Here is a 20,141-nt window from a genome sequence, read left to right as displayed (position 1 = left end):
GCGTTTCACCCATAACAGCCTCTAAGAGCTCGCGATTAAACAAAATAACAAAACATTTGATTTCACTGATCTACAATTTTATTAAATTATATATAATATTTTATAATTGAAGAGAAAAATGCACAGTAAACTTTCACCTGCAACAGCCTTTGTGGCTTAACAGCCGACCGATTTTACCACCTTTCCATATTTCTACCTATTAACGATCATCGAACTGAATTTTCTATACGTTTATCCCGTATTTGGAGAGAACAGTTAAGTACAGAGGATTAAATTCTTGATAAAGTAATCCTCTTTATTATCTGCATCGCGTCAGAGTGTGATGTACGTGACGTATTGACATCACGTAGACCGGTTGGAAAATTGCACCATGGAATTTGTCAGTAATTTTCCATGAAACATAAAAATCTGGCTGCTTGTTTGCTTGAAATCGCTATGCGGACCAGATACGTCGGTAGACGTTCATTAATCTTCGTAATTTGCATTACCAGTCGCTTAGATGAAGCGCCTTGAGATGATTCAGAAAACACGATCTTATTATGTTGTTCGTGCTATTGGTATTTAACGCCTCTATGCAAGATATTAGAAAAGATTAACGAGGCGTTAATTGGTAAAATAACAGCGATGAAACGTGTTTCGTGTGTTCCATCTTTTTTTCTTTTTTCATTTTTTCTTTTATGTTTGTTTCTTCGGGCTTGAATAACGATGGAGATTCTTATCACGAAGTTTGGATTTGATGGATTCTAAAGTTGTCTATCGTAGATATAGCTGCTACGAGCTTCTATTCTTGGCGTTTTTGCGCATCTGCGGCTCGGCCCACGCGTAATTGTCCGCTATCAATATTACCGGACAGGGATTCTCAGTTGCATCTCCATTTCTCTCCTTCTGCTCTCTATCTTCTCCCTCTCTCTTTTGTTGTCACGTTCTTCCCTCTTTTTCTCTTTTTTCTCTTCAATAGATAGACCGCGGATATTTATGCAAATTTATATTTTCTTAAACGTAATTAGCCCTTTTCCGGTCTCCAAATTTGTTCCCAATCGTCGTCACGCTCACAAACGCGATGATTTTTAACAATTGAAGAAAATGTTCAACGTGAAATTCCGGGACGGAAAATCACGCGTATTAAGAACAATTCTGTTTTCTACGAATTTTTTTAGAAATCCTTTAACGATAGAAAATTCCAATTCACTTGAGAAGGACTCAAATCCGAGAAGATGAAATTTTTATAGGACACGAAGTACTCGAAAGTTCTCATCTTAACGTTTAAGAAAACGCTGACAACCTCACAATAGACGCACGTTTTATTTCAACTCCGGGAATTCTGGTCTCGAATTGTGATAGGCGGGAAACACGGGGAAATATCCAATAAATTTTCAATGTGAAAATTACGCGGTTTCGAGCAGAGCGCACTGCTGACTTTGTCTCCTCTACTACATCGTGAAACGTTAACTGCATTGTCGCATGATATTAACAGAGTGCAAAAGGTGACGCGCGACGTTGGTACTTAGAAGCGTTTCATATTATATTGGTTGTTTCATCATCGATAGTCCCATGAACATTAATAATAACAATAATTGATAACAATAATTAATCTCAATAGAGTTGAACATTAAATTAGTATTTTTCGAAATTATTTGTTCATATTAAATTTATTCGTTAAATCCGCTATAACGTGATACATATCTTTAAAAAGTATCTAGTATTTTGAAAATTAAGGAACTATAATCGATTGTATCATCTTAACACGTTGTTAACTTTTATCTTGAATAAACTTGTGTTTCCATGCGCAAAATCGTCAGTTATTGTGTAAAAAAACACACGTTGGTTTTTGCATAAATTATTCGATTCGTTGATATTAATGGTATCTAATTTTTAACATATAATTTCAAATTTTCTTCTCACTCCTGTAAGCAAACAAAATTTCTCATCAAAGATGAAACAACCAGTAGAACGAGTCTCGAAACTCGTGTTTAACGACAAGAGCGCGAAATATTGTCAAACACCAGTAGTTTTCCCTCCGGTTTAAATAAACTCGAGAAACGCATTCAGTATGAATATTTTATCGTCGCGTGCAAAACGAACAGAGCAAAAAGTGGAATACCATACGCGCGGCTGTTATGTTCTCATAGTTGTTGGTGCTGTGAGTCGTCATTGGCGATTGTAATTGAACTTATGTCAGAGATCGTACCTTACAAAAACACACGTGACATTTGCATGATGCGTAACGTGTAGAAAATTAATCCAGTTGGTAACAATCGACGCGTATGTGTTGCATATCGTGTAAAATAAGTCAAGAATAATACGCTTAAGAGATTGACTTTTTCTTCTTCTTCTTCTTTTTTTTTTTTTTTTACTGTATTAAGATGCGTGTAAAATGAAACGAAGATTAATTTGCAATATTTCTTACGATATGTTTCGACAAACAATAATAAGTATCAATTGCAATTACGCAATCGGCAGAAAAATATTCTTATATACAGTATGTATATGTTCTATTTTCAAGATATTTCATAAGAAGTTCATTGGCTCGCACTGTATAATTGAGAACATGAAAATAAAATATTTGTACATAGTAACTGCGTGGAATCTCTAAAGATAGCGCGAATTGCAATGAAAACATTCGATTATAATTTCGTTATTCGTCACATCTTTTTGTTTGCTTTTGCGCGATATTTACTTTTGTCCTATTTCTCAAAATAGAATGGGAACAGTAATTGATAAGCTCTGATCGTTAATAATCTTGTAGAACTTCAATCCTATTGACACGAAAGATCATAGTTAAATAATTGGTTTAACAAGTTAAATCACAAGTTTAATAAGTTTATAGTCAAATGATCTTGAATTACATTACAATAATATCGAAAACGATTGTTCGATTCTGAGGCAAAAAGCGATTAATATTATCGTATTTGGTACGGAGAATAATTTTACTACGTCGTGGAAGGCGGACGTGACTATATGCACGCTATGTTGACCAAGTTAAATCAAGTGTACCGCTAATTGCTTCGAATCCTTGCATGCGACGGATCAGATTTTCTTATGTATCCATCGTAATCAATCATCTCTGAAATTTAATTTATAATTCCCTATATTAAGCCAACAAGGATTTTCCAAGTTAGAAATCGTCTAACTACGAAACAGCCTTCTGGCCATTTTTCTAAAAATTTCTACAACAATTAAATACGTTTTAGTCTTTAAAACAGTCTTTCTTTTTACGATATTTACTATCTCTCGATTGAATTCTATAAATTACAATTTTCCAAGCTGGAAATCAATCGTGTTTAAACAGTCTGAAATTTCATATAAGTATGAAATAATCATCGAGCAGGGCAAATATTCCATTCATTTATGCAGCTACGAAAGGCTTGTCCCCGAGTCTAAAAATTAATGCGAGCGACAAAACGAATGTTGCCCTTTTATAAAAACCAATCGATTCTGTTTAAACAGTCTACAATTTCATATAAGTACGAAACGATCATGGAGCAAAGGAAATATTCCATTCGTTTATCCACCCACTTGAAAGGCTTGTCAGCAGATGTAAAAAATGATACGAACGATGAAGCGAATGTTTCCCTTTTGTAAGGACTTCTAAATCGAACTCTATAAACTATACAATTTTCCAAGTCGAGAATCGATTCTGTTTAAACAGTTTACAATTTCACGTAAGTGAAAATGGGCAAAAGAAATATTCCATTGATTTATCCACTCATGAAAGGCTTGTTCACGGTTCATAAAAAATGTGATGCGAACGATGAAACGAGTATCCAAAATGAGACTATTTTGATCCAAATTGGTAGCGTGATACGCGCTTGAATGGAAGAGCAGTGCGCGCACCGGCAGCACGTGCTGCGCAAACCGGGTTGCGCGTCGAGTTTATCCCCTCCCCACCACGCCTTTCTCCTAGGATCGGAGTATTAGACTCACCCCGAAAGCGCGGTGATACAGTGTTGCTTCAGTCCTCGCGAAGTGAAGCGTGCATACTCGAAACGATCGATCGTGAAACGAACAAATCGAATTTAACGTCATATCTATCCGCGAACACAATTTCAGTCACAGAAAAGCTCTGGCAAGTTCGAACCGACGAAGCTTCGATTCCAGAAGTTCTCCTTCTGAGCTTTCGACATTGTATACGTATATTGTATACGTATAATATCACTGTGACTTATTGACCGTTTCATTCGGATCAATTACATTTCATCCAAACATAAGCACATTTATCGCGAGTTTGAGAGACAAGAGGAAAAAAAGACAGAAATCTTCGAGGCAAAAGGAAAGCAAAGTTCACGTCGATAGATAGGCGTGAAGCATCGCAAAGTGTTTTCTAAGAGCACACAGTCGCGCGTATTGGTCTGAAATTTCGACGATACACTTGTGTGTATTTTCAGCGCGATTAGTAGACGCGGGTCGGTACGTTCGCTTCTAGAAAGGTTTGCGCCACGGCGACTGATCTGATCGCAGTGAGATCTTGGACCGGCGTTGAGACGCAGAATAAAACGCATAATGTAAACTGTTTCCTGCGTGATCATAGTCGCAGAGAAAAATATATATCAGAGTATAGAAGTGATCAAACGGTGGAGGCTGAAAATTCGAGTTTTTTTACTTCAGAGGCGAAAGAATCTAGTCAAAATGCCGAGGCCAAAGTTTCTAAATCCCATCACTAAGATCTCCAAGTTTCTCAAGCAGAAGACGAAGGTAAAGAAAGTTTATTTCTATTTAAAGTCTCCTTTCTGCTAAATCAATTTGTTCTGATTTTTTTTTCTTTTTAATTTTCTTGTTTCTTAGTCTCTTTTTGTGGAAAATGTCTAAACGAGATAAAGAGTGATCCTTACCTTTTTACGATTCTGGTATTTTTTAGTCATGAACAGTTAATAAGCGGCTCTTTATCCGTCTCGAATACAATATTCTTTGCTTTTCTTGAGTATAAGCCAGTTATCTTCTAGGCAATAGAGAGATGTAAACTGAATATTGAAGTTGTACGTAATATGAGAGTCATCGTTGGTAGAAGACGCCTTTTTTGTTTCATTTCTACTTTTGGAAATGAATGATTTTATCATGTTCCGTAAACGAATTCCGTGCGAATTATGCGGCAAGCTTCTTAATAAAAGCGAGTATACACTTCGCTTCGGTGTTCCGAAGTGTAAATAAAATAAACAAAATTCGAAACGTTCGATTCTAAAAGTAAAGCTCTACGTAGAAACATTACAATGATCTAAAATTATCGTCGAATTATATAAAGAGCATTTCTAGAAGACAGATAAAAGATTCGATTCTAGGTTCTATGTACAGAAACAAGTAAAAATGTTTATACAAAGATATGCCCGTACGACGAATATCGAGTATAAAAAAAATAGGAGCGTCCTCCATTGAATTGCACGCAAACGTCTCGTTTTGTCTTCTTCAAACTCGTTCAGAACTCGTTTAAACTCGTTATTCTAATAATATAATCTTCTCTCGATGACTCGAACCTAAATTTCTGTGCATTCTTTTTGAAACATCGCTGGCGGGCCAAAATATAGTTGAAACGAAATATTTCGAAAAAATAAATAAAATTACATATTTTCGAATTACGTATTTTAATATTTCCGTTTTGCTTCCTCTTTCAAAGGCTGAAACTTAATGTACAAACAAATTTTCTCGTCATTCGCCGAACACAATCTTTTTGTCACAAACGATCCACACGTTTCGTGGATTCCAGAATTCCTCTAGATCACGTTTTCGGCGCGCCATTGACGTAAAAGTTATGTCTGACGAGTGCAAAAATAAGCAACAATTTTTCAGAAAGATCTCTCTAAGACCCTTTCGCGTTTTCACGAATCCCTGGCAAATACGAGGTCGATTTGCCACATGTGTTGCTAACAGCTGTCTCTCGATTGACTTTTTCCTTCATTGGCGTAGTCCACGTTCCCTTTGTTGATTATATTCGGTTACTCTAGTAAATAGACCTTCTTCATAGTTTACAAGCGACGGTTCTCTACCCAGTGTAAAGGTGTTCCATCTATACTGGAACGTAAAAAATTGATTCTCGGATATCTAGAACGGTATATCGATTGGGAAAGTGAGACATGTACTTCTATAGTGTTACGATAATTCTCCATAATTTTCTTTTTCTTTTTTTTTTTTATCTGTGTATAATATTTAGGAAAATATTACGGGGGGATACGTAGATCCGTGAAAAATCACGTTTGTCTTTTTATGAAATTAAAGTTCAGAATACTCTCGGCTAATTTCAAATTATTATATCCATATATTCGAATCATATTTTTATTTGGTTGTGCAGATTAAATATGCGTGTTTTTGTTATCCTCTTGAGAATATAATCCAAAAATATCGATTGTAGATTAATATGAGTTATGGTTGACGTTGATTTTTTTGTACGCAACATCATTTGGTGGCACTTATTTCTCTTGTATCTGTGGATCTGACAGATTACTTCTCTCTTTAAACGTGTCAAAATCAGAAAATCAATAAAAATGTTCCGGCATATTTTTCCACTCGCGATTTAAAAATTTGAGCGTTTTAAACATTTCTGACAGCGAGTTTACTCCAAAATATATCGTCGATAATAAAAGTTTTTAACTAAAATATTCCAAATTTGCTGGTTTCGATACCTTTGGGAAAAGTTTGTGAATATGTCCTTGCTTTCAAATTCGATTCGAATGTAGCGCCTCAAAGATGGGATGTTAAGATTGTTTAGAAGCTTGTACGAGATATGATCAATATGCTAACTAAATAAACTCTTTTTCTTCGTCACTGGAGCGAAACAGAAAAGAAAGGAAAGAGAATCCAACTGCTTTCCTACGATTCGACAAAACGACGTAACTTTCTTCGACCCGTTTTCTATGTCTCTCACCAGGAACCACAAATTTTCCATAATGTAAAGTTGATGAAACTATCTGTTTCACCAGCAATGTGATTTAACCGCGATGAAACTTAATTCGCAAAAAAAGATTGTCTCTCTACATACCTTAATTTCAGGACTTTCCATCAAACGCTAAAAAGATTGTGTCAATTATCTTGGTTGCAAAAAGTTCACCGATTATGCCAGTTTTTAAAGTTGGTATTCGAACATCATCCCCCAAGTTCAAGCATCGTGCTGTCTCTTTCAAGAATTTCCTTCTTTTCTCGCATGAGCAATGTAACAAAAATCCAAACGTGTGTCAAACGTATGTTGTATATAGCGATGACATGTGCAGAAAATTATCCACCGGTGCACACAATTAGCATATGTCACAGTTAGAAAGATATTATAGCAGCAGCTCGGTTGTGTTTACGTGCAACCGGTCCTTGGCCGCGCCTAGGTCCACCTTTCACAGAATCCGGCTTCGTTCGATATACTAACTACGCTCGAACCCGGCCAATCTCTGACGAAAGTTATGCAATAACGAATAACTATACACGCTGGCTTTTACAGCCGCGACGCTCGTACACGCGCTAGGGGCGCGGTCTGCGGCGATGGCTCGACCGTGAGAAGGGGTGGTTTCTCGCGCACATGGAAAATCGACACGCTAGGCGAATCACAGGCTAATGGAAATCGCGAGGCAGACAGAAGAATGGCTGACATTTAACATTTTTCGCATTAAAAATACTTATTGGGGTATGAAGCGTAAAAAAGTTGCAGTAAACAAGGGGTGGGGTTCCCCTTTGTAAAGAGAGTACGTGCTCCTGAGAGCGTTCTACTTACTCGAGGAAAGCTGTTTCCTTCGTGAGAAAAATAAACCGAATGTGTTTCGACTCTTTGTCGTTATGTTCCGCGAGATAATATCGCTTTTTCTCTGTTTAAATTTTATTTTTTTCTTGAGGATATAAATCGATTACGTTAATCAATAAATCTTGTAGGACGAAACCTCTTTTTTCCTTATCCAGCGAGAAAAATGGTAGAGGTACGTCTTTTCGAATGATTTCGTAAAGGAGGAATTACACAGACAAAATGATCCTCCGGAAAAGAGAATAATCTTGATTAATAGAGAATATATAATAAGAGAATATATGTGGATTAATTTGGAAATGCTATTTATTCGTAAAGAGTTGAAGTGAAATTTATTTTCTACTAGCTCTTTAAATCATCCCCCTTTTATGTGTCGCGATGTAATGCGCAGCTCGTATTTTGCTTGTTCACGAACGAGTAAGTAACTGGAAACGGGGACCCTGTGGCATGAATTAACTAGTCGCTTCATGAAGGATAGCCCAGAACGAAGGGTGGAGCTCGTCCGAGAGTTGAAAGGAAAGAAAAAATTGGACCTCACCCATTTTGGGTGTCCAATTGCTGGCTGATCCTATAAGAGAATAAATTGTCCAAGCTAGCAAGGGGTTGTTTTCGAACATCTTTCACAGTTCTCTCACTTTCCCTCGCTAATTACTTTAGCACATTTATCTCCCCCACTTTTCTTTTCTTAGAAAGCAATCTCATTTTGTAATCGGTAGGCAAACGTTAATTAACTATATATTTTGTCTATTTTTACAATGAATATGTACATTTTTGAAGAACAATTTTTTTTGAAGAGAATTAAAAATAATTTTAAAAATAAATCCTAGAATGAGAACACAATTTTCCTCCCAATTCAATAAGAAGGTTTCCTTTTGTAAATTATTCATTTTTCAGTAAATTTTATATATATATTTTTGTTTACATATTATATGTTTTTGCACTTACTGGACTCTTATTATGATACGTTTCGTCGTGTATTCACAAATGCAAATATTTCCGTCGAACATCGTTTAAATTCATTTCCGTAGAAGATCTCTCTCGCCCATTTAATACGTAGCTCATTAACCAAGGTCCTTCCAAGTTTTCCTCAGTGCTCGTTAATTCTCGCGTCAGACAGCTTCGTGCAACCTCTCTGACGTATCAGACGATCGAAATGATCCAAAGAATAACAGAGGCGCAAGTATCCCATTTAACCAGTACCATCGAGGCTCAGGTAAATACGAGTAACCCACGCTTTTCAAAATCTCGAATCTTCAAGAATCCGTGAACCAGCAACTTAAACAACGTTCCGTTAATAGCTACAAATCAATCTCTTTGTCGTATATCGCTACAGCTTCAAATGAGAATTCGAACTCGTCCAGTGAAGATCAACCTACCTTCGGAAAGAAAAAACAGGCCGATCAATAGAGCGGCGTCAAACGCGTTAAATACGCCAAAATGTTGAAGCATTAAACACGTCCATGCGGACAGATAACGACGTTTTTCCGTTTTAACGATCATTTCGACGTTCATCTGGCACGCGTTTCAATGCGCGAACGCTCGCTTACGCGTGTTTGCGTGGTTAAAATAAAACGAAAGAACGGCTAGAAGAAGAAAATTCGCGATGCATCTCGTTCCTCGAGCTGTCTTCGTAGAGAGAAAAGGGAAAATTGCAAGGATGTTTCTTGTTCGTCGGTAGTTGGAAAGAAATTACAGTTTCTTTGCTTCTACAAAAATTTGCTTATTACGATGAACATTTTCCGAAATCTTTTTATTTGCGGAAAACAAATTCTTTTGGCAGAAATTCATCGTAATCGATCGATTTCAACAAAAGTTACAGCGTTTTAAAGACGAAGAAAGATCCTATTGGCTGATTTTTGAAGAAGTAGTATTTTAAGGATGGCAAGAGATCTTATTAGTTGGTTTTCGAAGAAGTTGTAGTGTATCAAAGATGAAAGGAGCTCTAACGAGCTTTCCTCAAAAACACTTCCTTCGTGAAAAGACTACACTTCGAACTACATCTAAGTTTTATGTATACAGAAGGATATGTTTCATTGAGAAAACGAGATCTTCGCACCGAGACCAACCAAATCAACGCACATAATCGACTTTTCATTTCTTCCAGTTCGTTTATTATTCCCATAATTTCTACGCTAAATACCCAACTATTTCTATGATAATCGTAGCGGAACACGACGAGGAAGTTTACCTTGGCTTCGCGTGCCGACGTACTACGCAGCTTTTCCTATCTATGTATTGTTGTTTTCTGCTCGACCATATATCTTGGAGATTGTAGACGTTGCTTGACGAAATGTCGTATAATTCATCGGGCTATTTTTGATTGAAATAACAGCTCGATTTGCATTAATCACCGAATTTTACGACAGAAACTAACTAGAAACAACGCTCGATCAGCACAAGACGTACTAATACGTTTCTCGTCAACGTTATCTAACGTGTTTTCTGACCTTTTTTTCTAATGGTTTCCTAAGTACGAGGAAATGAACGGAGGTTTTGGAAATTTAAATAGAACGAGCAACAAAATTAAAGGAAATTATCGAAGTAGAGAAGGTTTGTTGACCTAACGAATATATTATGTTTTCGCAATAAAGCAAAGTAGTCGTAAATTCTGCAATCTCTCGAGCGCAAGGATACGAGCGAAATTGCATCATCGTTTTTCAAATGAAATAGAAACTTGTGTTACGTTCCTTGTACGTATGGCACGGAGGTCGTAAATTAAGGAAGAGAGGCGTTCATCATGATGCAGTGCGTTTTGTGGAAACTATTTTAATCTTGGACTGTTACAGTTATTTGCGAATTAATATTCAGCTCGCTCAACACTTGTTCCCTATACACTGGAAATATTAACGACTTGAGCGAGACGTGGAGCATACGAGAGCCATGTGGCACTCAACGTGTCAAAGAATAAAATATCTGTTGATTTTGTAGACTTTGTCGCGAAGATAAAAAGATTCATTTATGAGCCTAACATACATGTTCAGATCTACTTGGAAAGAAGAAATGCTTCTACATTTCTAGAAGCAGTCTCGTAATGACGGAAATTAAACCTGATTGTAGCGACACTGCGAACAGAAGATCGTACTTATTTCGTACGTATTTTGACCACGTACACGCGCAAACAAGATCGTACTTTATTGTTAAATTACATAATTTCGCGCACATAAAACTCGACGAACGCGTTCATCTCGTTTATAAGAGGAAGTCGACCTAATTGGTCAACTTTGATTACAATGCGCCTGTCGTTGTAAATTTAGTCACTGCGACTCTTCTGTGATTATTACAATTTCTCGCAGTTGGCTCTATTACATCCAGATTTCTCTAAAACGATCGTGAAAATGTTCGATATTTCCATGAAAAGTTCCGAGAATGTATACGATGCGATACTCGTTATAAAAAGTAGATTGTAGAAAATGATTCAATAGAGAACTAAACTAAAACTTACTGCCTCAAAAATGATGGGTAAAACGTTTCGATCGAAGAGTGCAGTAATTTTTTACTCGGCGAATATATGCGTCAAAACTCTCTCTCTCTCTCTCTATCTCTTTCTCTCTGCTTCTCTCTAGTTTCCTTTTTACACTCATCGGAGACGTCTATCGACTGGTACAGTCTCGTGGTATTCAGATTTCAATTAACCGTGTTTGTATTTGTTGGTAACGAAGGAAGAAAAATGTAAACTATTATAATAGCAGTCGCAATTATGTCATTAATTCAGATGATAGTAGTCGTTAGAACGAGCGAAGAAATCTATAAAAACACTCGATCGAGCAAGAAATCTAACGCGTGTCTAGATCTCCTGGTATTTATAAACGTTCGTTAAACCACGCTGAATGATGAGCCTTCGTTTTCATTTACATCTTAAATCGCTATAATTTACATTTACATTCTGATTTTCGGCTCAATCCATATTCCTTGCTTCACGAATTCTCGTTTTGTTTCCTTGTATCAAAACGAATGACGATTACGTGTATTCTCGACGCGTTCTAGCCAAAGTATATGGTAAAATTAAACAAGGCAGATTCGTGATTTAATTATCTTCGTTGGAATTCGAGCTAGCGTAACTAATTGTGCTCTCTCTCTCTCTCTCTCGATTCTTTCGAGTCGACACTTTGCGTATGGAGCGTAATTTGCCCTGAATGAGAACAGTTAAACGATCTTTTGTAAACCGTTCTTTCTTTTCGAGTCGGTGCAAAGGAAGATTAATTTTTTGCTGGTGGAATTATAGTGATAAAAATTGGTTCTGTAAGATGAATAATTATTCTGGCGGAGAATGACAGTTTTGACAGTTTCTTCGCGTTAAAAACAAAAGACCGAGACTTATCACAATGGGGTGAATGAAGAAGAAGAAGGAAAAGCGAAGAAGAAAAAAAAAGAAAAAGAGAAAAGACGATAACAGAACCTTCGAAAATGACAGGCGGAAAAATCGGTCGATTTATGAGCAAAACCTCATCATTGTCAGCGTTGCAGCGAAGGACGATCAGGAATAATACCGTCGAGGACGCCGCGAGTCCCTCGAGAGATACACCCGGCAGGATTCGCGCTTGTACTTGACATTAAAGGAAAGGAAAGACGAAGTAAGCCGGTCGTCGAAAGATTTTTTACCAAGCTCGATGGTCATTTGAAGAGAGAGAAAGAGAGAGACTCATTCGAATGCCCATTTTCAGGCTCAGTATCGAACGAATCATCGGATCGGTCGGATTCTCCATCTTTTCGACGTCGTGCAGACCTTGCAAGCAATTTTCTTCCAACGAGAGTACCAAACAAGTAGGAAAATATGAAAATCGGCGAAACTTCGGAAACTTAAAATCGCGAAGTTTGCAGATTTTCCAGATTTGAGAATAGCCGCAGAGGAAACGTTCGCAAAGTTTTGTCAATCTTGTCAATTTAAATCGTTTAACGCGAACGGTGTGTGCGTGAATTTATAAATTGTCGAGAATCGATTGGTAAACGATGCTGGAAGATGATTCCTCGATCGATGATTATTTGGACTTTTCGTCTTAGGGGATCTTACAAGGTGATCGGTTTAGACGTTAAAGTGCTGTGAAGCAGAAAGGAGGATTTTGTCGCGTCACGAGTTCATTTACTCAGACGTTCGTGATTACTTAGTTGGCTGATTGATGATTGATCAATGAATTCATCGAAGGAAACATATTTTTAAAGAACCTCCGTATCGTTACGATTGTTGAAGCGAACACGTAGCGCAAGATTATGATAATAGAAAATCAGACTAATTCGAAGAAGAAATAATTCGATTGTGGTTGGAAGTTGAGCGTTGATAACATCATGATCGTCAATTCCTGTCCGATTCTGAAGTACGTGTTCCAACATTCCTCGAGGATGCTGTCGGTGAGATAATAAATTCTGCACTATGCCTAAAAAATTGTACAAAATTCCTTGTTCGGGTAGAATGTCACAAAAACTGGCCTAAGACTTCGCCAATCGATAATATCGTCGAAAAATAAGAGAATATATCGATTAATCCTTTCAGAATGGCGTCTCGAAAACCTTTGTTTCGTAAGTTATTAATGAGAAAAAATTTGCAAAAATCAATATATAATATAACGAAGGACTACGCGAAACGTGTCTACTCGCGCATAAATTATCGCGTGCCGTGACACACGTTGTACTGGTCTGAAGTTTTAATGTAAGATTTGTACACGAGTAGAAAAGTCACGCGTCAACGACGACGGTCGATAGACCGACGACTTACATAAAACGAAGATGGGAAATTCATCGAGAGAAACCGACTTGTCCTCGTTGAAAGTACGTGGGCGAAACGGCGCCCATTATATGCCCGATGAAGAAGCAAAACGAGAAAAAGGCGTACGATCGATGTCTCGTGCATCGTTCGTCGTGTGAAATCCCGAGGTCGCGTGTACATCTGGAAAAATTCACGAGGGGAGAGATCCTAAATCGAGATCGTGGCGTCCTTCTGCGCCAGAAACCACCAAGTCACTCTCGTGGCGCGCCACTCTGGGGTTAAAAATACAGTACAATGTCTTTTATGGGTTTTTAAATGCCGGAGAATATATAGGTCTGTGGCGTGAAAGCGAAGATGTAGGGGAATAACATTGGTCCTCTAAAGTATTCGAACACTTGTCATAGAAAGAAAAGAACTTCTTCCAAATTTTCTGGTCTTTGAACGTTGTTTTCTTAAGTGACCGTAACTTGCACAACACTTTACTCTCATAACGTTGGCGCGTTTTCATATGAAATAGCGTAATCAGATAATGTCCAATTTCTAAAATGTATTACTTGTTATTTACGCACGTATACGCTATAAACATACAAAGGGGAAGAAACTGTTTACGAATTCCTAAGAAACGACTATGGAAATGCTCACTTGCTTCTTCCCGCGAATCGTAAAAACTCGACAATCTACTTGTTGCACCGAAATTTACATTATAAACAACTTCTATCCTCTCTCGAACTCGTCGAGTCGATCCAAAGTGGAAGTCGGCCTCGCAACATTATATAACGTGCGACGCACACGCACAAATACGGAAGAATTTTTTATTTCGAAAAATTTCACAGACGAAGTCGCGTGATTTCGCAGATTAACTGAAACGTTGCTCGATCTCTAAAATAGATATAATATATTATACATATAAAATAAATATATATCTCGTAGACATAACGTCAACTCCGATCGACCTTACGTACGCGTGAACACGCGTCATCTTAAATACTTTTTCGGCTTGCATCTCGATTGCTGCCATGACCTCGGTTATCGTGTGTCGAGGTGACGCATAGCGAGATGAACATAGCGGTGTTCGTCTCCCACAACGTAAAAAATCTTGTTATGACATCGATTAATCTACTCCAGCGATCATATCTCGATATATGCTAAGAAGATCTGCATTTCAAATTGAGATAACACGAGATCGAGCAACGAAGAATAATAATTATTAGTCGAACTTGGCATTTGAACATCGCTGTATATTTACAGCTTGTAGTCTCTAATCGGATCTTTTGCGAGCGAAACCGATTGATTCCACCTTTTGTTCTGTTTTTTTTTTTTTATTATATATAATAATATAATTTCATTACATATGATACACGCGATAAACGATTAACTTAAGAAACAAATGACTTGATTCATTCCGAGAAAGATGTCGTAAATTTTAATAACGAAAATTCTGAGGTAACGACACAATGCCATAACTGGGCAGCGAATTTTTGTGCAAATTCGCGTTTTCGAAAATATAATTTTAGAGATTGTTTCACCTATGGAAAATTACAAAAAGAAATATATTTTGGATGTTTTATATACTTTCTCGTATTACGTACATTTTGTACAATTTTGCGCTTTTGAATTTTTCTGCAAATGCATAGAAATCCGCAGTTTAGTCCACTTTTCTGTACTTTTCAATTCATGCAGATCATGTGGCTTCCGAATGACTCGATTATACCACTCGCAGTTGTTTTATAATATTTCACGTACACTTTATGTAATACTATATGTTTTATATATATATATATCGTGGACGAGGGGCCTAGGGGGTGTCATGCGGATTGTAAATAAGCGGTTGCTGAGGTGTGAATTATAAACAAGCAGTTGGTGAGCATGTGCGTAGCGAAGCTAAAACAAAAGACAAGGGGTTGCTAGGGGACAATAAACGAATTAACAGCGATATGAGTTGAGAAGTCAGAGAGTGCGAATTGTGTTGTCGAGATAGTGTTGTTAGCGTTGTTAACCCTTTAACCTACAACTACGGGCATAGCCCGTATACGATGATCGGGCCAAATATAATATACAGGGTGGTTGGTAACTGGTGGTACAAGCGGAAAGGGGGTGATTCTACGCGAAAAAAGAAGTCGAAAATATAGAATAAAAATTTTTCGTTTGAGGCTTTGTTTTCAAGAAAATCGACTTTGAATTTTCGCTCGGTACGCGTGCGGTACGTTATAACGGATCTCACTGTAGATCGTTGTCTCGAGGGAAAAATTAAAAAAAAAAATTTTTATTCTATATTTTCGACTTCTTTTTTCGCGTAGAATCACCCCCTTCCCGCTTTTCGGCCCAAAATTCTCGAACGTAAATCGGTTAAGGAACGTTAAGGGGTTAGAAGAGAGTTGAATTTGCATTGACAAGAATTGTTAATTAATTATTTAGTTGTTTTAATTATAATACGTTGTTGTGATTGGTTCATGTTAAATAACCATTGTTTTCTGTTTAATTAACATCTGTTTAATCCATTTATTATTGATAAACTAATCATAATAGTTTACGATACTATATATATATAACATGTTATTATGTTGTATATTGCGTTAAAATGTGATATATATATATATTATTGATATTAGTCTCGTTCCAATAAAGAGACTTTTAACGTTCTGAGAAAATCCTCTCTTACTCATAAAATCGTTTTCCATTTATTTTTATTGCATCTATTTTTAATCCAGAAGAATCTTTTCCTGAAACGCGATACTATAATGGTGCCTCTTGAACGCATAGCGAGTGGTGTTGACGTTTCACGATTTTTCCTCAGATCGGTCGTGCATAACTGTTCTCCGATTCTCACGAACTCGTTTCCAGACCAACTGGTTCTTGCGGAGAGGCCTCGACCCATTCGCGTGCCGTTTTGTCAATTATCTATCGTTAACGACGACACTACGCCAACTAAAAAGTGAAGTCTAATTAATTCCAAGGCTATCGAAATCGATAAATTCATGATAACAGAGAAAAAAAATATCGATGAGTCAACAGTTCAAACAACAAGTTAGCAAAACATGTGACCAGTGTCAATAACAGGCGAACTATTATCGAGAAAAATGATTGAGTACGTTGTATTGATAATTCAATACGCGACTGTTTTATCTACGAACGGTGAAGCATGAAGTTGCTTGTTTACGAGGAAAGATCGTGTTTTAATTGGACCGTAATCCTTTTCTTCTTATTGCCAACGAAAGCTTCGATATTTTTTCTTCTCTTCCTTTTTTCTTTTTTCATCCTTCTCGCAATTAAACGTCGATGATTTTTTCCACGTGCCCGAAGATAAAAGTTGATGTCACAGGTCAAGGAAGTTTTCCTAACAAAACAGAAGTATGCACGACGCCAAGGGACGTGTTTGTCCCACACGCACAATACGTTCAAAGCACATCGTTGTCCTTGATCATATTTTTTATTCTATAACAGAGAAAATCAATTCTGTAAACTGATGTAAACGAACAAGTAAAACCGTTCTCTCTTCCCTGTCCACTATATTCGATATTCGCATTGCTAGTTCATCTCATTTTACGTTTAGAAATTTCTTCCTCAACCTTTCAGTGTCATCATTCCACGCTCGCTTCCTTTATTGACTCGTCTCGGGATATCAGATGGATATAAGAAACCTTCCTGGTAACGTCTGTATTTCAATTTATTGTATTTGCCGTTTCGAAAAACATACAGAAGAAATAATTGGCCTGAAAAATAGTTATATACTTGTATCAATAAATAAATAGAAGGAAGTAGACTGTCTACAAAACCACGTTGTCAAATAAATCTCTACGCACAGTTTCAAGAATAGACTAAAAGAATAATTCTACGTGAGTCGTGTTACTTTCGTACTACTTCTGTTACAAGTAAACACTTCTGTTACAAGTAAATAAAGTAAGAAGCAAGGAATAAATTTACTCTTTCGCTCATTTTACTCTGTGTTCTGGTTTATCTGCTATTTATTTCGAAGGAAAGAGAGGAAGAGCTGATCCTCGCAGACAGATTGCTTTCGCTCGTCTGAAAAACCAAACTAAATAAATTAATTTACGAAGTCGTATAAGAAAGAAATTGGAAGTGAATTTACAAAACCATCGATTGGTACCAATGCTGTTAATTAAATTATTATCCCTTGACGACACTTTAGAATTTGTCGATGGAATCGATGGGAAATGCACCCTGTCGCGTTTTCCCACGTCACAAATTGGTTCAAGTGCGTTTTTCTCGAGGTTGGCTCCTTGATAGGCGACGAGAAGCGCGTTAATTGCCACGGCCTCGGCTCAATTGATGCGTATCGCGTTAAAAACAGGGTAAACCGCGTCTTGTTTGGTACCTGGCGGAAAGTGGCCCGTTATGTTTCCTCTGGTGAAAGGATTGCGATTAAACTACTCGATATCCTACCTTGCGTATCGTTTTTCTCCTTCACGTAATCGATACCAACTGAATCATCGATCAATTGTTTATTACATTACGCGAGAATATATCACTTCATATACACGTTGTTAACAATCATTGTGGAATTGCGTTAGGGAATTAAAAATATTTATTAATGATACATCAAGGAGTAGCGCGAAGCGAAACGGAAATAATAATCCGAGTAATTGGAGGAACTTCGTGTATTTGCTGCTAAGATCGTAATACCACCTTTAGTATCGTACTAATTACGTACGTAATATGAACTTTTGCTTTTTATTCACTAAAACGTAATACACGCCACATCCTTACACGTAAATTCAAGTCACCGGTAATACGTTTTTCTGCGACGCTTTTTTCTCTGTACGTCGCACACGCAATCACATAATAAAATAACACTGTGAAATCGGTTTTAGAATTAATTACAATTAAGCTTATTGCGATAAACAAGATGAAATTCTACGAATGCTAAATTGACGTAGAAACGGACGCATCTTTTTTATCGCATGTTACTGCGTAGTAACCTTTGGCTAATCAGACGTTATGTTATTTTCACTAATGCGTGTTATAATCACATTTACTATCATCTTATCGCTTTACAAAATTATTGTGTCAAATCGGTACGCGTCTATCGAAATTGCTCTGATATATTGTCAAGGGGTTAATTTTTATCTGAGTATCTACATATATAATTTTATCTCTATCTAAATATGTAATCTTCGATTCTACATGTGAATCAAATGATTAAGTGATGAAAAATGTACAAATTTCAAGGGGATATGATTGTCGTTATAGGGAAATACTTTACAAATATTTCCACTTGAATAACCTTTCAATGCTTTATCGTTGAACCCTTGAATTCTCGAATCTTTCAATTCCTGAACCATTGACTAATTGAATTATTAAAGCTTTGAATACTTGAATCCTTGAACCTTTGAGTCCCCAAATCCTTGAACCTTTGAACCCTCGAATTCTTGAACCTTTGAACCCTCGAAATTCTTGAACCTTTGAACCCTCGAATCCTTGAACCTTTGAACCCTCGAATTCGTGAACCTTTGAACCCTCGAATTCGTGAACCTTCGAATCTTCGAATTCTTGAACCTTTAAACCATTAAATATATTAACCATGAACCATTAAATACGTGAATTATTTGTTGAACCTTCGGATTATTGAATCTTCGAATTCTTGAGTTCTCAAACTCTGCTTGAATCCTTGAATTCTTAAATCCTTATATCCTTGAATTAGTTTAATCTATGCGTGTCTCCAAGATATTTTTTTTCCTTATAAACTTTGTACAACTCCAGTCTTCTATATTCTTCTCCAAAAAGGAAAACGTAAAAATGTTCGCTGAAAAATAATCTCAGACAGGAAAATTGCTTTGTCATATTGTCACGTAGAAATTCTACAAGGTATGCCGATAGGAAAATGCCAGTTAATCTACCCATCAACTGCAGGTTCCAGTTCGTCCACAAATGAGTTATGTAAATTCCATAATATTAATGGATGAGATGCAAAGCTCTGACAGAGCAACAACGCTGGTGTAATCCTGCGAGACGATTGCGCGAAATTGTTATCGTCCAAGGCAGGTGCGCAAATGTGATTCAACGCGTACGCATCTGGATTAACGAATAGAACGATAATAACACGTGACACATCGTAATCGAGTCTTCTTTTTTTTTCTAGTAACAACTTTGCAAATTTGTCACGTTCGATTGCACTTTTAGCATTAGAAGGAGCAGCCAGGTATTATTGTTCCATGAACAAATCAATAAAAGATTGTTTTCTCTATCAACTGTTTTTTTTTTTTTTTTTTTTTTAGTTGTGTTTAAAATAGTAATGATTCTTCTTCAGCTATCAGTTTCTAAGGTATAAAAAAAGGAGCTGTTAAGGAATTGTTAAAAACCTTTTAAAAGTCCGATGAATTTTTTCTATGTCTAGTTTAAACTTAAAAAACGAGCGCTTTAAACAATTGCAAGAACGTAATTTTTTTTACCATAAAATCCGCCTGAAAGAAATTCAAGCCTGCCGTTAAACAATCAGAATTTTTCCATGTGAAGGATTGTATAAAACAAAAACAAACTAGAAAATATAGTATGCTGTCCCATCGATGTTCAGTCAATTCGTTCCTAAAAGTATAAATATTTCTCGTAGACAAATTATTTCGTCCACGACATTTATTAGCGGATTATCTGCATAAACATGCAGTGTTTCACGCTGTCTTCCACTCTCTAATCAAACAAACCAGAAAAAACTGCAATTTTTCGCCTGAATCCGTTCTCATTTACTCCCATCGGCGATATTAGCGAAGAGGATGGTTGCATAAT

At 36.8% G+C, this 20,141-nt stretch overlaps 1 protein-coding gene and 1 long non-coding RNA gene across 20 annotated transcripts in view; one reads left to right on the top strand and one right to left on the bottom strand.

The window, feature by feature from the left end:
* The window catches only part of mtd (TLD domain-containing protein mustard), a 302,195-nt gene that overhangs the window by 275,066 nt on the left and 6,988 nt on the right, over positions 1-20,141 (top strand). Inside the window, exon 1 of one of the 17 annotated variants that reach the window (XM_033343687.2) lies at positions 3,939-4,692. The exons of the other annotated variants lie outside the window; for them this stretch is intronic. Coding sequence (XP_033199578.1) covers positions 4,627-4,692 — 66 coding nt within the window. The 5' untranslated portion in view covers positions 3,939-4,626. Of the gene's footprint in view, positions 1-3,938; positions 4,693-20,141 lie in introns of those variants that run through there. 17 annotated transcript variants of the gene reach the window in all.
* Positions 15,868-18,602, bottom strand: LOC117161912 (uncharacterized). Of its 3 annotated transcripts, none has more exons than XR_013060012.1 (5): positions 17,805-18,602; positions 17,509-17,736; positions 17,204-17,423; positions 16,948-17,113; positions 15,868-16,835 (listed from the first exon to the last, which is right to left on the bottom strand). It is a non-coding gene; the product is annotated as an uncharacterized LOC117161912 (long non-coding RNA). The 3 variants fall into 3 exon arrangements; XR_013060010.1 differs by having other exon boundaries at positions 15,868-16,328; positions 16,535-17,113; positions 17,805-18,580; XR_013060011.1 differs by having other exon boundaries at positions 16,970-17,113; positions 17,805-18,578.

This window comes from Bombus vancouverensis, chromosome 14 (genome assembly GCF_051014615.1).
Source record: "Bombus vancouverensis nearcticus chromosome 14, iyBomVanc1_principal, whole genome shotgun sequence".
In the NCBI taxonomy this organism is placed as follows: Eukaryota; Metazoa; Arthropoda; class Insecta; order Hymenoptera; family Apidae; genus Bombus; species Bombus vancouverensis.
This window is presented reverse-complemented; position numbering and strand designations above follow the sequence as displayed.